Raw genomic sequence first — 17246 nt, forward strand, 5'->3', positions numbered from 1 at the left:
CCGTCTCTGTTGTTGAAATTGTGTATATTGCGTGTTCGAAATTCCTGTCATAGTGTATTATCATAGCCATATGCAGCTGCCCCAACGGCGTAGTGAGTCATTCTACATTGTTGTCAATTTCTCCCCTGAACAAGCACTCCTGCCCACTGCCTGGTCCTGTGGACTATGTTAAGGGCTCTGGGGAACAGCAGTGCTTCTCAAACTTACTTTTTGTTATTCTGTCAGCACTGTGCATGAGCCTACACGCTGTTGCTGACTACAGCATTTTGCCTTTTTGATTTTTTTTTTTTTTTTTTCCCTTTGTGGTATACTAATGGGATGAAGTGGCCTAAGCGTTGTATGCATGGGCTCTCTGCTGTAAGTAGATGTTGTAGCTGTTGACTTTTCCCCACTCTCATTTTTCCTCTAGCTTACACCAGTTGGAACAACCATTTTCACTGGCTTCTCAGGAAATAATGGTGCTACAGACATTGATGATGGACCAAATGGACACATAGAATACAGCATCCTTTACAACCCCAACGACCCGGTATATGGACAAGTCACCCAATGATGAAACAAACTCTGCACTGTTATGAACAACTATCATGAGTCACTGCTTATTTCTTTTTTGTTCTTACCAAATCAACCCTCTCAACTTTTCAGGACTCTAATGGAACAGTGAGTGTTGCAAATACCCTTTCAGGACACATTATTCTGGCAGAAAGGCTAAACTATGAGGAGAAAACTCGATACCTGGTTTTAGTCCAGGCCAATGTAAGTGAACTTTCATAATGTTCTTAGCGTTCTTCATTTTTTTTTTACTGCAGCATTGACCGCGAACCTGAAAAAGTCCAATATCTCGCAATATGCTTTGTATTTGCTGCCAGCTTTTTAATTCTCAGCTTACCAAGGAGAAATAGTATTTCCATAGATTAATGAATCAGGAGGGTGTGAATGTTTTGAACATGAAGTTAATAGGTTCTTGCTTCAATTAGTTCAAGCCTTCACACTGCATAAACTTTCTTCCCCAGTGCAGTTTCAAGGCAAAGTAAAACATTTTGTCAGCACATACAAAGGCTTCTCATTTTAAGTTTCATCAGTTATTACGTGAACGCTTTTGACATATTACCAAAAAGTTTGAGAACATCTCACTTAACTCGCTTTTAACTAACAGAAATTCGGAATTGCTTTTTCATTGGTTGTTAATGCTTGCAACTGAATCCTCCAAGGTTTCATCACACCTTCGAGTGATTAAAGTTATCTTTTAGATAGAAACCATTTGCAATCTGTGTACTCCCAAGCAGATTTGTACATCCATTATTTATTTTAATTATACGAGAGAATTGGGATTATTCTCCATCCTCTCATGCAGCAACATGCCCAATAAATATCGTAAAACATTTAAAGCTAAAGAAAATAAAACTACAAAACTAAATTGTTTCATTTCAAGGGCCACTTACCCAAAACGCTGCTCTTCTCTCAAATCGTAATTTTTAAAATATTATAAGATATAGACATAAAATATATATAGACATAAAACGGAAGACGAAGCTTCTTGAAGACACAATGCTTCAAAATCTTCAATCATGCTGTTAGAATTTATATAAGCTATTGAATTAATGTTGAAAATAGCCCGGTGCCTTACACTGCTCCCCAGAAGGCGGAGAAATATGATAGAAACGTGATATTTTAGCAAACTGGAGTGTTTCAAGTACTGCGGGACAGTTGATCCTTTTGCAGGCAGCTCTCTTCCTATTGTTTCCTTTTAGTGCGTGAGGGAGCAAAAGATTCAGCCCTTTGGCCTGACAGGATGTCCTCCAGGGAGATTCCATTTTCTATTGCAAGACATGAGAATGGAGAAAGAAAGAGGACAGTATATTTACCAGAACCCTGCCCTGCTTGTGTCAAGAGTTCAATTACACAGAAAAAAAAGCAAACCTTTGAAATTCTATGCTGCTCACTTCTGAGGGCACTTCTGTGGAGTAACTATCTTTTAGTATAACTGCTGTGTTATTGGCAAGACTTATTTCCACCAGAAAAGAAAAATTAGAATATGTAGTAGACGTGCAGTTCAGTCTTGTTTGAAGTGGTCTGACATTTAATGTCCGTTCCATTTAAATGACGTTTCTTAGTTGTCTCTGTCAAGCAGCTGACCTCATTTCTCTTTCCTGCATCCAAATGACTAATGAGTAATGACTGAATTCGTGTGACTGTGAGCTTCCATAATAGCAGCTGGTTTATTTGCTGAAGAACAGCTGCGGGTATCTTTTCAACGTTTTAACGTGCTACCTTGATTTAAAACTCAGGTGATCAACAAACCCTTTTGGAGTTTAAAGATTGTGAACGCCTGTTTGTCTTCCAGGACCGTGCTCCGTACCCTCCAAACAGACGATCAGCTACGACGACTCTGACCGTGGATGTCCTTGATGGGGATGACCTTGGCCCCATGTTCCTCCCTTGTGTTCTGGTGAACAACACCCGCGACTGCAATCCCCTCACCTACCAGGTTGCTATTCCTGAATTCACTGAACCGGTAAGAACCAGGCAGACAGGAAAGTGCGAACACAAGGTCATTTTAAGAAAATTCATGTTAATGGCATGTGTACGTGTGTATTTTACAAACGCAAGTTGTGTGTTTGCCAAAAGAATGCATGTTCGTGATGTGCACACAAGATTTTTGTTGCATTTGTACATTGCTATTAGATAAAACTTTACCGCCCCTTTTAAATAGCACAGTTGTCTGCCTACACCTTTCTTTTGCCCACACACCTGGAAGCATAGTACACTTTGCTGTTTTCTCTCAGCTTGGCAATTCTGGAGGCATTTTCCGGTCTGTTGGTCTGGCAATTAGAGCCAAAGGCTGAGTTGACCCCAGATGACAGCTACACACCAGTGGAATTCATAGAAGCAAGAAAAAGACAGGGGGAGATCGTGCGGCAGTTGAAAATAAGAGCTAAAGGGTCTGAAAGGGCAACAACAAGTGACGCCCCAATACAATAAAATTCTAATCATTTGTTCTATGTACACACACATTTCTTTCAGCTCAATATTAGATATACTGCTAATTCCGTTGCTTGAAAAGATCAACATTATAATGAACTGGAACATGCTGAGTTACTAAATATGCTCATTACTCTGCAGAAGAATAGAAAACCTTTGAATATTGTTGTTGTTGTTTTGACCGTTCTCATGGTTTTGGTTGTTGTGTCACTTTCCTTTTTTGTGTTACATGCACATGTTCGAAATAAACTACACACACACACACACACACACACACACACACACACACAAAATAGTCCCACTTCAGCTTTCCTTTAGCTTCTCTTACACACATTTAGATAGTATGATGGATTGAAAGAGAAAGCGAGAGAGAGGGAGACTTTTGCCATGCCCTTGGGGAAATTCAGGTATCCAGTCGCTCCATACACCTGAATTTCCGCTTTTGATCATTGCACTTGATCTCCAGCAGCAGAGCACTCGGTGGCCATGGAACCGTCGATGTAGATCCCTTTATGACTTTTCATTAATGACTGGAAAAAAGGTGAGGGTGACACTTCATCTTGAATGTCTTCTTAGTTTTTTCTTCTTGTGCTTTCAACCATTTAACATGGTCCTTGTCAGAAGTCTAGATTAATCTAGGCTTGACTGGACTGGAATGAGCTCCGCTGAATTGGACTGGAGCAGTCTGTATTGCAGTTGATTGGATTTACTGATGGGGTTGGAGTCATCATGGCTCACTTTGTTTGGAGTTTGCACGTTTTTTCCCTGTTGCCACATGGGCCTTTTGAATGCTCCCGCCTCCTGGTCCACCACCAGTTCATGGGGTATGAATTATGAACCTGAAATTGGCTAAAAAAAAAAGTGAGCATACTTGTCAGTTTCTTAGCCGTTGAAGTGTAATATTCTGTAAACTTGGTAGTTATTTTCTGTCAATTTCAAGGATAGTGGTGGTGAATGCAAGTTTCTCTGATGATAAATACCATGATTTTTTGTTTTTCATATTTGTTGTTGGCTTGAAAGCCATCTTATGGAGCCATTACTGGCAGCAACTCGAGCCTGATAAAATTAAACTATACGCCTAGCTGAGAATATAGCTTTGAGAAACTATTGGGAAAAGACCCCATTAAGTATGTGTTAAGTGTACTGGGGTGTTTCGAACATGGGAATTGAGCTGAATTGAAATAAACTGCACACAAACTGGGGCAACAAGGCGGCATAGTGGTTAGCGCTGTTGCCTCACAACAACAAGGCTGAAGTTCGCTTTCCCGAGTTTGCATGTTCTCCCCGTGTCTGAATGGGTTTCCTCCATTTACTCATATTTCCTCCCACCGTCCAAAGACACGCATGCTCGGATTAATTTGTGACTCTAAACTGTCCATAGGTCTGAGTGTGAGTGTGTGCAGTTGTTGTAGATCTGTATGTATGTAGATCTGTAGAGGGAAATCTAAAGTTATGAAAAAGGCCTGTAGAGAAAGGAGTAATGCTTATTAATGTTCAGTAGAGCTACATGCTTTAAGTGTAGATCTGCAGCTATGGTGAGCTACAGTGAAGTTACATTTACTTTATGTATGCATGGTTGAATTACTGTCAAGAGAATTTAGCCTTATCACTATATATATATATATATATATATATTTAGTTATAATATTTACCTCCCACTCTGTTTCTTTTCATTTCCATAAACAATCTACAACATAATCCCACGTGTTTGTTAGGATTGGCCTAGATTAGCTTCGCAAATCTCGGTCTTTTTTTATTTATTTCTTTTTTATTTTTTTGTTGCTCTCTGATTTTCTCCATTCTGCAGTGCAACCATTATGCTCACATCTGTCCATGGGGAGATTTGTCTTCTCGTAATTGATGAGCGCATTGTAATTAATCACAATGGCTAGACAGCCATTATTAAGTTGATCTGTATTTATTTATTTTTTTTACCCTAGAGGTATATAATATGGGCTCTGGAGTCCCCTGGATAATGACTGCTGGAGGAGGGTATTATAGCTAATCATCATTGTGCAGAGCTAGGGGGATTTGATTTAGCGCACCTCCAGACATTGTAAAAGGGAGAGAGCTGGTTGGGGAGGGGTGTAAGGATTACTCCAGAGCTGAAGGATATAAATATATTCACTTGGGGAAGGATTCTTCCTGCCAGAGAGCTGTTAGCCATGTCCCTGTCTTTGCTAAGGAAGTTCAGCACAAGCCTGTTAGTGTAACTAGATGTACTGTATAAGCCATATGGAGGTATTTTGCATGAGCGGTGGTATTCTCAAATGTGATGTGCTAAACATATTCCCACTTAGGCATATGTTGGCACAAAATTGCAGAGGAAGAAGCTGGTTGGGTAATTAGTGCTGATGATGTCTGAGTATGCATGAGCAAGTGGCATAGCCTCCAGGAGCACAAACACATTGTCCTTGATGTGCAACTGTTATTTAGAAGCAGACTGATGAGAAATAGCTAATTGATCTAATAGCTAATAGTGGACTTTGGCTGCTGAGACTGATGCTGGCCTACATCAAGAATTTTGGCAATTTAATACAAAAATTGAAAATTATTTGTTGTTTTGCAAATCCTAATATTCAGTTGTTGGCAGCCAAAGATACTTAAGCCTCAACTTTTCCTGTGACTGGGGGGAATGTGACTCCTAATGGAAACATGGGACAGGGAAATTGGGATGAAAAAGGTTTTCTACTTAGTAGAGTTTGGGGGCCTAGGGGTTGGGGCTGAATGATTAATCGAATTTTAATCTAAAAACGCTGTGATTAGCAAATGGCGAAAGGCGCCGATATACAGTGCGCCAAACTCAGAGCAAAAGCAAGGCTTTCCTTTTTGGGAGACAGTCACACAAAGCAAATGAGTGAGTGCTTTTTGCATGCTCCATGCTCCCCCATCCGAGGAGGCCTCAGCTACACCCGTGTAGGAGGTGACGACAGTTCATATATATTCATGACCCCTAACACATGACAGGTTGAGCTGGCAATCGAAAAAGAGCAGCTCTGAAGCTGTCAGTTATAATTTCTGCAGCTTCTTTATTGTAAGGGGTTGTGACATAGACAGGTATTAAGCATCGGCCAAATTCCTGTGAGGGAGATAAGACGGTCAGCAGCTCATAGTCTCACATCACACCTTTTCATACACTTTGACTTGAGTAGTCCATGTAATGTCTGATAGGATGCAGATTCCTCTACCGATGGATCTGTGAGATGTTGTTTTATCACAAACGCGATGGAGGCATGTCTCAGTAAATCAGATCAGGTTACTTTTCCAAAAAATTCCTTCTCATGTCATGTCCTCAACATTATTACTGTTTGACAGAGTAATAACTGGGAGCCGCATCAGAAGGCTTTGTAATTATCGCAATCAGATATTTTTCGCCACTCCTAGCAAAACCCAGCACAGCACAGAGGAGATTGAAGTAATGAAAGATTATTAGCAAGAAAAGAGTTGAAACTTTAAAAAGCAGAAAGTAGTTCAATGGCCCAGGAGGAGAGAGGCTTCACTAGAGACCTCTGTTGCAATCAAAACACAACTCAAACAAGCATGAGTTCAAATGTGAAAATCTAGCACACAAGATTTACTTTCTCCTGTATAAGAAAGATGGTAGATATAGGTAATGTGATCGTGGGAGGGGACAGTACCGCAGTAAATACACCACCATCCATATTTTTGTTAATTATTTTGATCCCTTCCCTGGATCTTTCATCTTCTACCATTTCCGGGTTTCTGGGTTGCTGGAGTAAATCCCAGCTAACAGGTCACCAGTCCTTCACCAGAGTACCCGGAGGGAAATCCACGCATGTGCAGGGCGAACTGCACAGAAAGGCCCCAGGCTGGGAATTGAACCTGTGACCCTCTTGTTGTGGGGCAACCACTATGCTGCCCGTGCTGCCCCTTCACTGGCTCTTTCTGTAATAAAATTATCAAGGTCTGCACTGATCATGCAGACTTTGAGTACTTTAATTAGACTATTACAATTTCTGATGGAGCAAGAAATGGAAAATTAAACGATTCAATATTATTCTGCTCGATTAAAAATTCGTCCTGCTTGTTCTCTACAACTGGCCTCACTAACGTGCGGTTAGTTATTTGCTGCCTGTTGTTGTTTACAATTGCTGCCGATATACACGAGATATACACACAACTATTGGAAGCATCTGGATTAATCTGGCGCAAAATCTCCTTTCTCTGAGCTTCTCAGACAGACTCCCCCCCCCCCCCCCCCCCCCCCCCCCCCCCCCTCCCCTGACTTTATCATTCATGTGAAGCGAGTCAGCAACAGTCCACTGCTGCCTCTATTGAACGATAGAGATTAACATAAAAATAGTGAGCGGGTAAATGGAGCAGCAGGATGTAGTTTGCTGGGAAGGCAGATGTGGGGGAGATGACAGCCACACAGAACCACAGTGGGCCGGCCTGTTTCACTGGGTTGATCCCCACACACTGTGCTATCAGCTGTTAGCACTATTATTTTGAAGAAAAGTTCTGAATGTATTGACGGTAGTTGCCACAAATTATTAAAACATCCCCCAAAACAAAACTAGCCCCACAGCCTACATTATCTACTACAGCGTGAAATTATCACGTTTACTTACCCTGTCACCTGCCGTAGCAACCACACAACCTGACCAGCCCACCGGGAATCCTGCATCCCAATTAGCTACTCTTTACATGACACAAACACACACAGCTCCATATGTTTGAGCCCATTTCTAATGCAGGTTATCATCAGAAGACTCTGCATTTTATAATTCCGCTTCACAGCTCAGAACAACAATTTGACATGCCCTTACTCTTTAATTTGCTGTCAATTAGTTCAAACGTATCGACTCCTCGCCTAATTAAGCGATATCGCCAGGCAGCTCATAAATACAGGCCATTGTCTAACCAGCAGCATGACAAAACCACAGTTTACAAACACTACTTAATGAGCACAGTGACACAAACTGTTGATGGGCATTAATGATGATTTGATCCCATGACAAGATTTGCTACGCAACTCCACTACACATTTCAGAGGAAAATAGTATACTTTTAATTCCACTAATTGACCCCTTTAATTACTCATTACCTTACAAATTAAGACTTTGCAAACAAAACATAAGAAGATCTGATAACAGAACATTTATCAGCAACTGCTTTGATAATTGTTTAAACCAATTTTTTCACATAGTGGCTCATTTTTACAGTTAGTGCTTCTTAAAGGTGAGATTTACTTTGCAGCTTTTCCTTCTAATAATTTTATTTCTAATCCCTCTGAAGTTGCCACTAGCTACTGAGTCATTCCAGCCAACTGGTTTAAAAAAAAAAAAGTCAACGTAAGTGTATGATTAAGTTTAGTTGGCCTTTTGGTTTTATACTTCACAGCAGAAGTGGCTCTGAAAGTTATCAGCACCATTTGCAAGCAACAACAAAACAGGCGAGCTTAAGATGTAACAAGGATTGATGTTGTTCATTACAAGTCACTTTGCGGCTCTGACCCTCCTGACTTATGTCTGAAATTACTGCTATTTCAGGCATTTGATTAATACAAACTGTGCTTTATTGTCTGTTAACCTTTCAGCCACCTTTTTTAAAAATTATCAATAATTCATGGAAAACAAGGCAGCAGCAGCTCACTGCTAGCTCTCTCAATGAGCACTGATAAAGAAACCACAGGGTCAGAACCAATCTTAGATCTCTGGGGTCGCTGGCATGAGGAAGATAATGGCCACATAGAACCGCAGCGGGCTGCACAGCCCGCTTCACTGGACTGATCACCACAAACAATGCCAAAGATCTCTGCTGCTGTTGGCGATGAAGGAAGCCATTTCTGTTTGTCTTTATTATCCTTTGCTTTTTTCACTCTGAGCCTCAATAGCTTTGTGATTAAAAACATCCACGTGAAATTGATGTTGTTGGAAGCCATAAATATATGTGCAGCTGATGATGGAGTTTTATTTTTAAGATTTATTTTCTGTGTAATAAGATGCTGGAATCCTTGTCTCTGTCAGCATATTGATGCCCTGAATGTTGCAACTGTAGCGTACAGCTATATACTCAACAGAAAGCTTGACTTTCTGTGCTGCTGACTGACTCCTCCTACCTCCTGTTGCAGAGCAAACTGAACCCGCTGAATGTGACCCCTCCGATCCGGGCAGTGGACATGGACCGGAACATACAGCCCCCATCAGACAGGCCTGGAATTCTTTACTACATCCTGGTTGGTAGGTTCAACGTGTGTCCCCTCTGATTGGATCCATTATTGTTCTCTGGATCAGATGGAAGGCCATGATTTGATTTCAGTGTCTGTTGATATTGATGCTATCTTGAAATCCACTGAATCCACATCTGTGAATATTCTTCTCCTTTTACTGCAGGTCATCCAGCGGCATACCCAAAGTATTTCTCCCTTAACAGAACCACCGCAGAGCTGCGTGTTCTTCAGCCTGTCAGCAGAGATTTGTATCAAAGGTTCACACTCATCATCAAGGTAAATAAAATCAATCCTTTTTGAATCACATTAAAGGTTACGGGACACTGCACTGATTTCCTGTGCGGGTTAAGTGAATTTACAGCCTCTACTAAAACTTGGTCAGCGCTGAAATGACCAAAAAAAAACAAACAAACAAACAAACAAACAAACAAAAAAAATCTCTGCTGTTATCTTTCCAAGGTGCATAGTAAAGCAAAGACTGCCTTTATTACATCAGCAGAATGTGATGGAGATTGCTGCTGAGAGTTCAGCCCAAGGTATAATATTCAGGTGCCCCCGTATTAGGCAAACAAGACTGTTTTATTACACATCTTAATTCTGACCTCATATTTTTAATGTGCTTGCGCCGCATCAAGTTTAACTCATATCTTGATAACTCTGGCACGCTGCCTTACCTGCTTTACTTAGATAACCTCAGTCCTGAAGAACATTAACCTTATCTGTAACTTCTTCGGAGATGGGGGTGAAAAAGATATTATGATTTATGGACTTAGCAGGAGGATAGGCTGCAGCGCTGTCATGAATCCTAATTTAGAGCAGTCAGGTCTTGCCTCGGTGCTGCTGGTGCAGAGCAGCAGTGCAGATGAACTTTCCATCCACCCGTCACTAACCTCTAGACACCTCTGAGCACTGCGTAACCTGCAGTTTACCAGAGTAGCAGGGCAGCAAAGAGATGAGAGGAAGAGCTGATTTCCACAAGAGGAAGTGGAGATTGATGGTAAGAGAGGCATTTTGCATGTCTTGGAGAGGATTGTACATAGCTAGAGGAAGGGAGACAGTTCAAAGGGGGAGCAGGAAAATACCAAGATAGATAGGGAAATTGTGGAGGATGCCAGGAGCCTTATCTACCTGATTCATAGGTGCAGGAGCCGTTGCTTTGGGACTCAGAAGGAGGAAAGTGAGAATTACAATTTTGGTATCTTGAGGCTGCTCTGATGCAGCGCACTATGTGGTCCACAGAGCTAATGCTTCAGGAGATATAAAGCTAATCTCCATCATATTTTCCAAAACACATCTGTTGTTCTTCAAAAGTCATCTCTGATCCTGATGGAGCCATATACACCAGCATGACAAGGACAAAATGAAGACAAATAACACAGGCAGATAGAGGTAGAAAGAGTCTAGTCACAGAGATATAGGAGCGAAAAGAGATGCATTATGTCACTTTAAGTATGATGGAGTCACAACAGGAGAATCGCAAGTGAGTGATAAACACTGACTTTTGGTAGCACTGAATCGGCTGCAGGGTTGTGTGTTGTTGCAGCGGAGCGCAGGCCATTTAGTCCTGCCTCCTAGAAGAAGGGTGCCCGCTAAAGACTAAAATCATAGGGGAATACTGTAATCCCTCCCCGAGCTCTCAAACGTTAGTTTGAATGCCAAGAAAGAGACAGAATGTCCAGGAACACACTTTGTCTGTCAATGACAGCACTTTTCCCTCAGGTGTTAAAGAGAGCAGATTGCATCTGTGGGTCAGCACCTTTTTTGTGTCCCCTATTATCACTCACAGATAAGGGAAAAGGGAAGATGATATTTTGGGACAGATGGTCTGGTGTAACATTGTGCTGGTGATGAAAATAAGCATGAACCTAAACTGACGTAAAACGCAGCTGGACGTTCCGAAAGTGTATACCAGGGGTCTGCAATTTGAGGGTTATCCACGAAGCACATAAAGCGCAGATGGTTCCACAGTTTCTTGGGTTTCTTGCACCTTCGTATTTAGCTGTTGAACTATATTTTCCTCTTCTGTATCCCTCTGTTACAATCGGCATTCTGCAACACAAGCCCAGTGAATTTCAGCTGATGTGCAGAATTAGTTCCAGGTCATGGTTCGGAGTGATGTCGACTCACTCCCTCTCTCTATCTGTGTTTTCAAAGCCTTAATGTTTCTGAAGAACCCCCGTGTGGGAGGCAGTAGTGACATGTGTGCTTAGGAGGAGAAAGATTGCAGTGACAGCCTGACCACAGCACATTCATCTGGTTTGGTCTCACTGGGCTGTGGTAGACGCAACTCGGGTTAAAAGTATAGCCTTTTGTTGTTGCACAGTTGGAATAGCTGAGGCGACAAGCAGTTTGATTTTTGGCTATGCACCGAGTTGCCTAAGCAGTCTTGTCACCTTCCAACTGTGCTGGAAAATGAAGGGGAAAGAATGCATTGCTTTGAGTACAGTTTGGTATCTGCTCCACTCTACGTGACACAGATACCAAGAGATTCTGGAAGCAGGTGAGCGAATATTGCAATTATGCTTTTATTTCAGAGACCCTATAGCTCCTGGGATTTATGGGCAAGCTGTCTTGTAACATTTACAATGTGTAGTTACACAGCATGTCTCAGATTTTATAGATCAAAAAGTTTATTGATTTCATATTGTGGGAAAGTGTCATTTTTCAAAAAATATTTTTTAGAGAAAATATTACTGGTTTTCCTGAGACCGGACTATTACAGGATTTAGCGATTTTCAGTTTACTGATGATCCCACAAACGTATGTCTGTTTTTGAAGAAGGAAATTAATAAGATGAAAGGACGAATCAACTGCAAAATTAAGGCACTGTAAAGGAACGCACCAATTCGGTTGAGTTTGCACAACCAGCAGTGGACAGTGAGGACGAACTGGAAGAAGGTGCTATTACATTCCTTTACCAGTTGATTGAATGGCTAAACCTGGTTTAAGCATTCACTCAGCAAGTAATATTTCCACTGAGCCTCCTTCAGTCATTGGTCAACCACTTCAAAAGCCGCTAATTACAGTCCATTAACTACTAATGTGAGGGTATTTGCATTAAGTGCCTTGGTAATTACGAAGTAATCCAAAATGCACCCCGAAAGAATTCAATCAATGTGGCTTTTTTGTAATTGAGATGACACGCAGAGAGTTTATGCCTTTTCGATGCTTCGACTGCATAGGATTTACTATATATCTTATAGGTAGAGAGACTGACTATGACAGTCTCTTTCTATACTTTGTTTTTTTTTTTTTTTTTTTTCAGGCTGAGCAGGACAATGGTCACCCCCTCCCAGCCTATGCTGACCTCATTATCGAAATCCTGGATGAGAACAACCAAGCACCATATTTCCAGTTTGCCACCTATCAGGGCTACGTGAGTGAGTCGTCCCCCGTGGGCACAACTATCTCTGCTGGTGCCAACCTTACTGCGCCCCTGGGGATCTTGGCTCTCGATAATGACATTGAAGAGGTAAATCAAGCGAGCGTTTATTTTCCCGTGCTCACTGTCGCCTATGCTTCACACGTCCACCCATGCATATTTACATATAAGCAGAGCACTTGTCTGGCGTTTGTTAAATATTGATTAACGACATTTGTTTGTGATTGTATGTTGTGTATTCACAGAAAGTAACAAGTTCACCAGTGATTTTATTGCTGTGTTGTTTTTTTTCCTCGCTGTAGCTGGCTCCTGGTGATACACCTGTAGGTAAAGGGGCTGTATTCAGATGCAATGACACACGCACACATACATTTTTCTACAGGGATGCCTAGATCAAGTGTCTTTCTTGAGAATATATCTACTGATACCAGGTTTAATAATATGTGCACACTTATTAGCTTAGAGTAGTCCCTACATTTATATTTGTGAATGGTTTCATCTAAGGTCTTGATGGCTTAATAGTCCTGCATCAAATCTTCACTGCTACTGCTTTTTTTTTTTTCTCCTCTCAAAGTATTACGTTTTGTGTTTTTTGAATTACATCTTAACAATGGTGGTCAGAAGGTTTTATATAGCTGACTCATCCATTAAAAACAAACTGACTCGGGACATCCTTAACCTGAGTGCACTCATCTTGGCTGGAGATATTCTCAATGTAGAATTATCATCTTTGAAACTTCATTTTGGAAAGAAAAAATTTGAGCCCTCCAGTGTGTTTACAATTGCAGAGATTATGTTTTGTGTTGAAATTATTATAAACTATGAATTAAATACCAAGCAGTTTTCGGGTAATGACGGTAGTGCACATTAATTTAGTTGATTGATTTCGTATCCTAATGGGAGTATGCGTTTGCAGTGTTTTGCTGTGCTGTGTGTCTCCTTCTTTATATGCAGATGAATGTTTTTTCTGCAGTTGCGTAAGACAAAACTTATGCAATTATTTCATATGAATACCAACTTTACCCTCATTATTTTATGACTTCATTCTTGTGTGTGTTGCTGGATGAAAAGGGGAGTTTGACACGTTTGTTTGACACAATTAACTCACTGTGTCATTGTTTGGGTGCATGAATGTGTGTGCTCACTCACCACAGTGAAGAGGCAATTTAAATGTCATACTGAAACTGTGCTGACAGAGTGCTAAAAAAATTGGAGAAAAACATATTTGTCACATACGCAAACAACCAAAACAGATGATCACTACCTTCAGTTCACGTTCAAAGTATCCCTTGTCTCGGATTTATGGAGAAGAGTAACAAATCAAAGTGGAGTGGAAACTGAGATAAAAAAATCAATAAGCCACTCAGTCCTGATGTTTACCAAAATGTCTTAAGACGACTCACTGATGAATGCGAATGGAAGCTGAATTGCAGCAAAAGAGCAGGTTTATTTGTTAACACAGTCTAACTACAACAGTGATGACATCTGTGAGGGAAGGCTAAAATTTTGTTGCTTTTAAAGCTAAATCTGACACATCATCTGACATTTTTAACAACTGATTAATATGCTCACTATTTGTCCATAAAAAGGAACAAGGATAATAATGGGAGTTTATTTTTTTCTGAGCATGTACAATCTTGTTTAAAAAAAAAAAAAAAGGATCTTCACATCCTTCTCCGCTGTTTTCTGAAGACTGCCAACAGATTACTTTTTCAGCTCTTTGGCAGTTCAAAATGTACTATTTGATAGGTTTTCTAAGTCCCACAGCTGTGGCCTTGGTTAGAAAATGATGAAATACTCATGTCGTCATGGTAACATGTTTTTATTTTCTTTTTTTTTTTTGTGTGTGTGTGTGTGTCTAAATCTTTCTGTCGGAAAGACGAAAGACCCAATGGTGAAGATTACCTTGAACGACTATACGACGATATTCGACGTGACCCCAACTGGAATAATCCGCTACCTGAGGCTCCTCAAACCTGTGGACCGGGAGAAGCAGACGGTCTACACTTTTATGGTAGGCCTTAAACACATTGCAGCTATTTGCGAGACAGTACGCGAGCCCTGTGACCTACATCTCCCATTTTGGGTATATTAATAGAAGTCACAGGTTAGCTCTATACCAAGAGGCAACAGCAGACGAAAAGCTGACCTGACACTTCTAGAACAATATGACCTTTATCAGTGGTCAGACAGCAGTGAAGTCTGTCTGTTCACATGAGACCTCAATAGTGTCATACACCTAATTAAAAACACAAAACATTATACTTGCCCACATTATCTTTGTGTTTTTCTTAGTGACCATGCAGTCATGATATAAACCGAAGATAGATTTCTGCGTGCCAGTAGCGTAATCATCAGCAGACTTTACTATTCCTTGAAAATGTCCATTGTCTTGTAGCTTTGTACTGTTGTATAACATTTTGTATATTTGCTTTTCTCTTCTGTATTTGTAGCATGTTAAATTTTTTTTTTTTTTACCTCTGCCAAGCAGGTTATGATTTCAGACGTTTGTTTGTTTGTTTGTGATAGAAGGATTATGGATTATGCAAATAGCTCTGAGGTAATTTTAACCAAACTTTGGAGATGGATTGGTCGTGAGACAGCAAAGAACCCATTAGGTTTTGGTGACAGTATGATTACAAAAGCAGATCCAGGTTTGTTTGTTTTGTTTGTTTTTATTTTTTACTGCTTTCCTTAACGGTGTAAGAAATTGTTCACTTCTGAACAAATAAATTTGAAATGTAAAGTGATGCATGGCGATGAGACCTGTTGGCGTTAAGTTTGTGTTGATCCAGATACTAATATGGATTTTGCAGAAGACAATGTTTCGCCCTGGCAGTCATATGCAATCTGCTTTTCCATTGTTTCCGATAATTTGCTTTTTGGCCTGTGGTTCTTCAGCTGCAGATTGAGCTTTCTTAGCCAGAAGAAATGGTTTGAAATGATTTATGCAAAAAATCATTTATATTTATATAAGCAATCATACCAACTCTCGCACACGGCCAATAAAAGCAAAGTTATTATTGTCAATACCAGAGAATTAATTGAAGGCTCTAGAAGTTTGACTTGTGGTGTGTGGGTGAAGGAGATTTGACAAGTATTCTCAAGCCTGGCCATTTAGCACTCCAGAAGGGAGAACAAAATGAGTGCAGATATTTTAGGATGTGTATTCTGTTGACTGATTGTTATTGTGTTGGAATAGCATTGTGGATGATTTATAGGTGCTGCTGAGAAGATTTGTTAAGACGGGTAAAGGGAAAGCTATGATGAACACAATTGTGATGTGATTGTGAGGTAAAAGCTTGTATCAAAATTTTCATTTCATTGTGGGACGCTGCGGATCTAGGTATGTCAGTTTTCTTACTTGAAGGAACACTAACTGTAGCCATTGGCATAATGTGCACATGAGAACTCATTGAATGGGTGGCTTGAGAGGAGGACGCCGGTCCCCAAGGTTCTGCACTGAACTGTAGGAGATCGTTTGATATTAGCCGTTTGTGGCACTACTAAGGTTTCAATGAAAAATACAACTGAATGTCATTGGTCAGTGGTGTAAGATTTTACTGAAACCAGTAATAGTTTGTTTCCAGCAGCATGTATGTATGTAGATCTATGTATGAAGCTGTACTCACCACCCTCAGGCTTTGCTTTAATATACTGTTAAAATAGGAAAAACAACATAACTGCAAGTCTGGGCCATTCCAAAAGTAACAAAATTCACCAACCAGCTAGCTCTTGCCAAATAAAATTAAAAAATCAATGTGTTTCCAAAAATGTTGAACTATTCCCCTGTAAGAACATGTAATATATAATCTGTATTACCCCAATGAACTCCTAATCAAACTTCCAGTTCCATCAGGATTCTGAAATGGGTTACTTGTCTTATCTTTCTGTTTTATTGATCTTTTCACTTTCTGTTCGCTCTTTTCGTTTTTTCAGCCTGTTTAACTGCTTCTACATTGATGTAAACTCTCTGGTTCACCAAAGTAACTTGTTCCGTTGCAACTTGTTCAATGGAACTGCAGCATTTTGGGAAATAAAGAAGTTTTGTTTGTTTTGTTTTTTTTCCATTCAGAAGGATTCTTTAGGATTAGAGAGCATCAGCAAGTCATCAGTGATCTCTGAGGGAATGGTTCCCCCGGAGACCGCATGATTCAGTTCACGGAAAGTTCTGCGTTAATGCAGTTTGGTCTGCATGGTGGATGTACTTTTCACATCAGATCAGATCTGATGTGTTCATTAGGAGTGCACAGAGTTGACCATTTACATACTGTGCATAATAACTTTGTGTGTTGTAGTTTTCTCTGTGGACTCCCGTATGAGGAATGCAAATGCTGGTTCTATATCTTCTTTATAAGTGCACAGAAAGCTTTCAGGCTTGAGATTCAGTCTTACTTCACATAATAGTGAAAGCTGTTGGCGACTGTACATTTTTAGATTTCTATGGCTCCCTCAGCTCCTTAAAGCGGTTTTTGCAGTCACTCTCACATATAAAGGAGAAATTCCCTCCTTGGATAATCAGCAGCATTGTTTTGTCTATCTCGCTGAGACATCCCCCATGTCACTGTTTCCATCCAGAATAAAAGATGATGTCTATTGCCTGGTGAATATTTTAGTGGCTGGTGTTGAGCTTGTTTCCCAGAGACCCACTCTACATTAAATGATTTAAAAATAGCTTGTGTCATCCTA

At 40.4% G+C, this 17246-nt stretch overlaps 1 protein-coding gene across 4 annotated transcripts in view; it reads left to right on the forward strand.

The window, feature by feature from the left end:
- pcdh15a (protocadherin-related 15a) overlaps positions 1 to 17246 on the forward strand; it is a 177496-nt gene that overhangs the window by 84600 nt on the left and 75650 nt on the right. For all 4 annotated transcript variants that reach the window (XM_029520624.1, XM_029520625.1, XM_029520626.1 and 1 more), the window contains 7 exons: positions 410 to 529; positions 646 to 756; positions 2345 to 2515; positions 9077 to 9185; positions 9339 to 9451; positions 12441 to 12647; positions 14437 to 14571. In XM_029520624.1, the coding sequence (XP_029376484.1) occupies positions 410 to 529; positions 646 to 756; positions 2345 to 2515; positions 9077 to 9185; positions 9339 to 9451; positions 12441 to 12647; positions 14437 to 14571 (966 nt within the window). The remainder of the gene's footprint in view (positions 1 to 409; positions 530 to 645; positions 757 to 2344; positions 2516 to 9076; positions 9186 to 9338; positions 9452 to 12440; positions 12648 to 14436; positions 14572 to 17246) is intronic.

The sequence above is a fragment of the Echeneis naucrates genome, chromosome 15 (genome assembly GCF_900963305.1).
Source record: "Echeneis naucrates chromosome 15, fEcheNa1.1, whole genome shotgun sequence".
Taxonomy (NCBI): Eukaryota; Metazoa; Chordata; class Actinopteri; order Carangiformes; family Echeneidae; genus Echeneis; species Echeneis naucrates.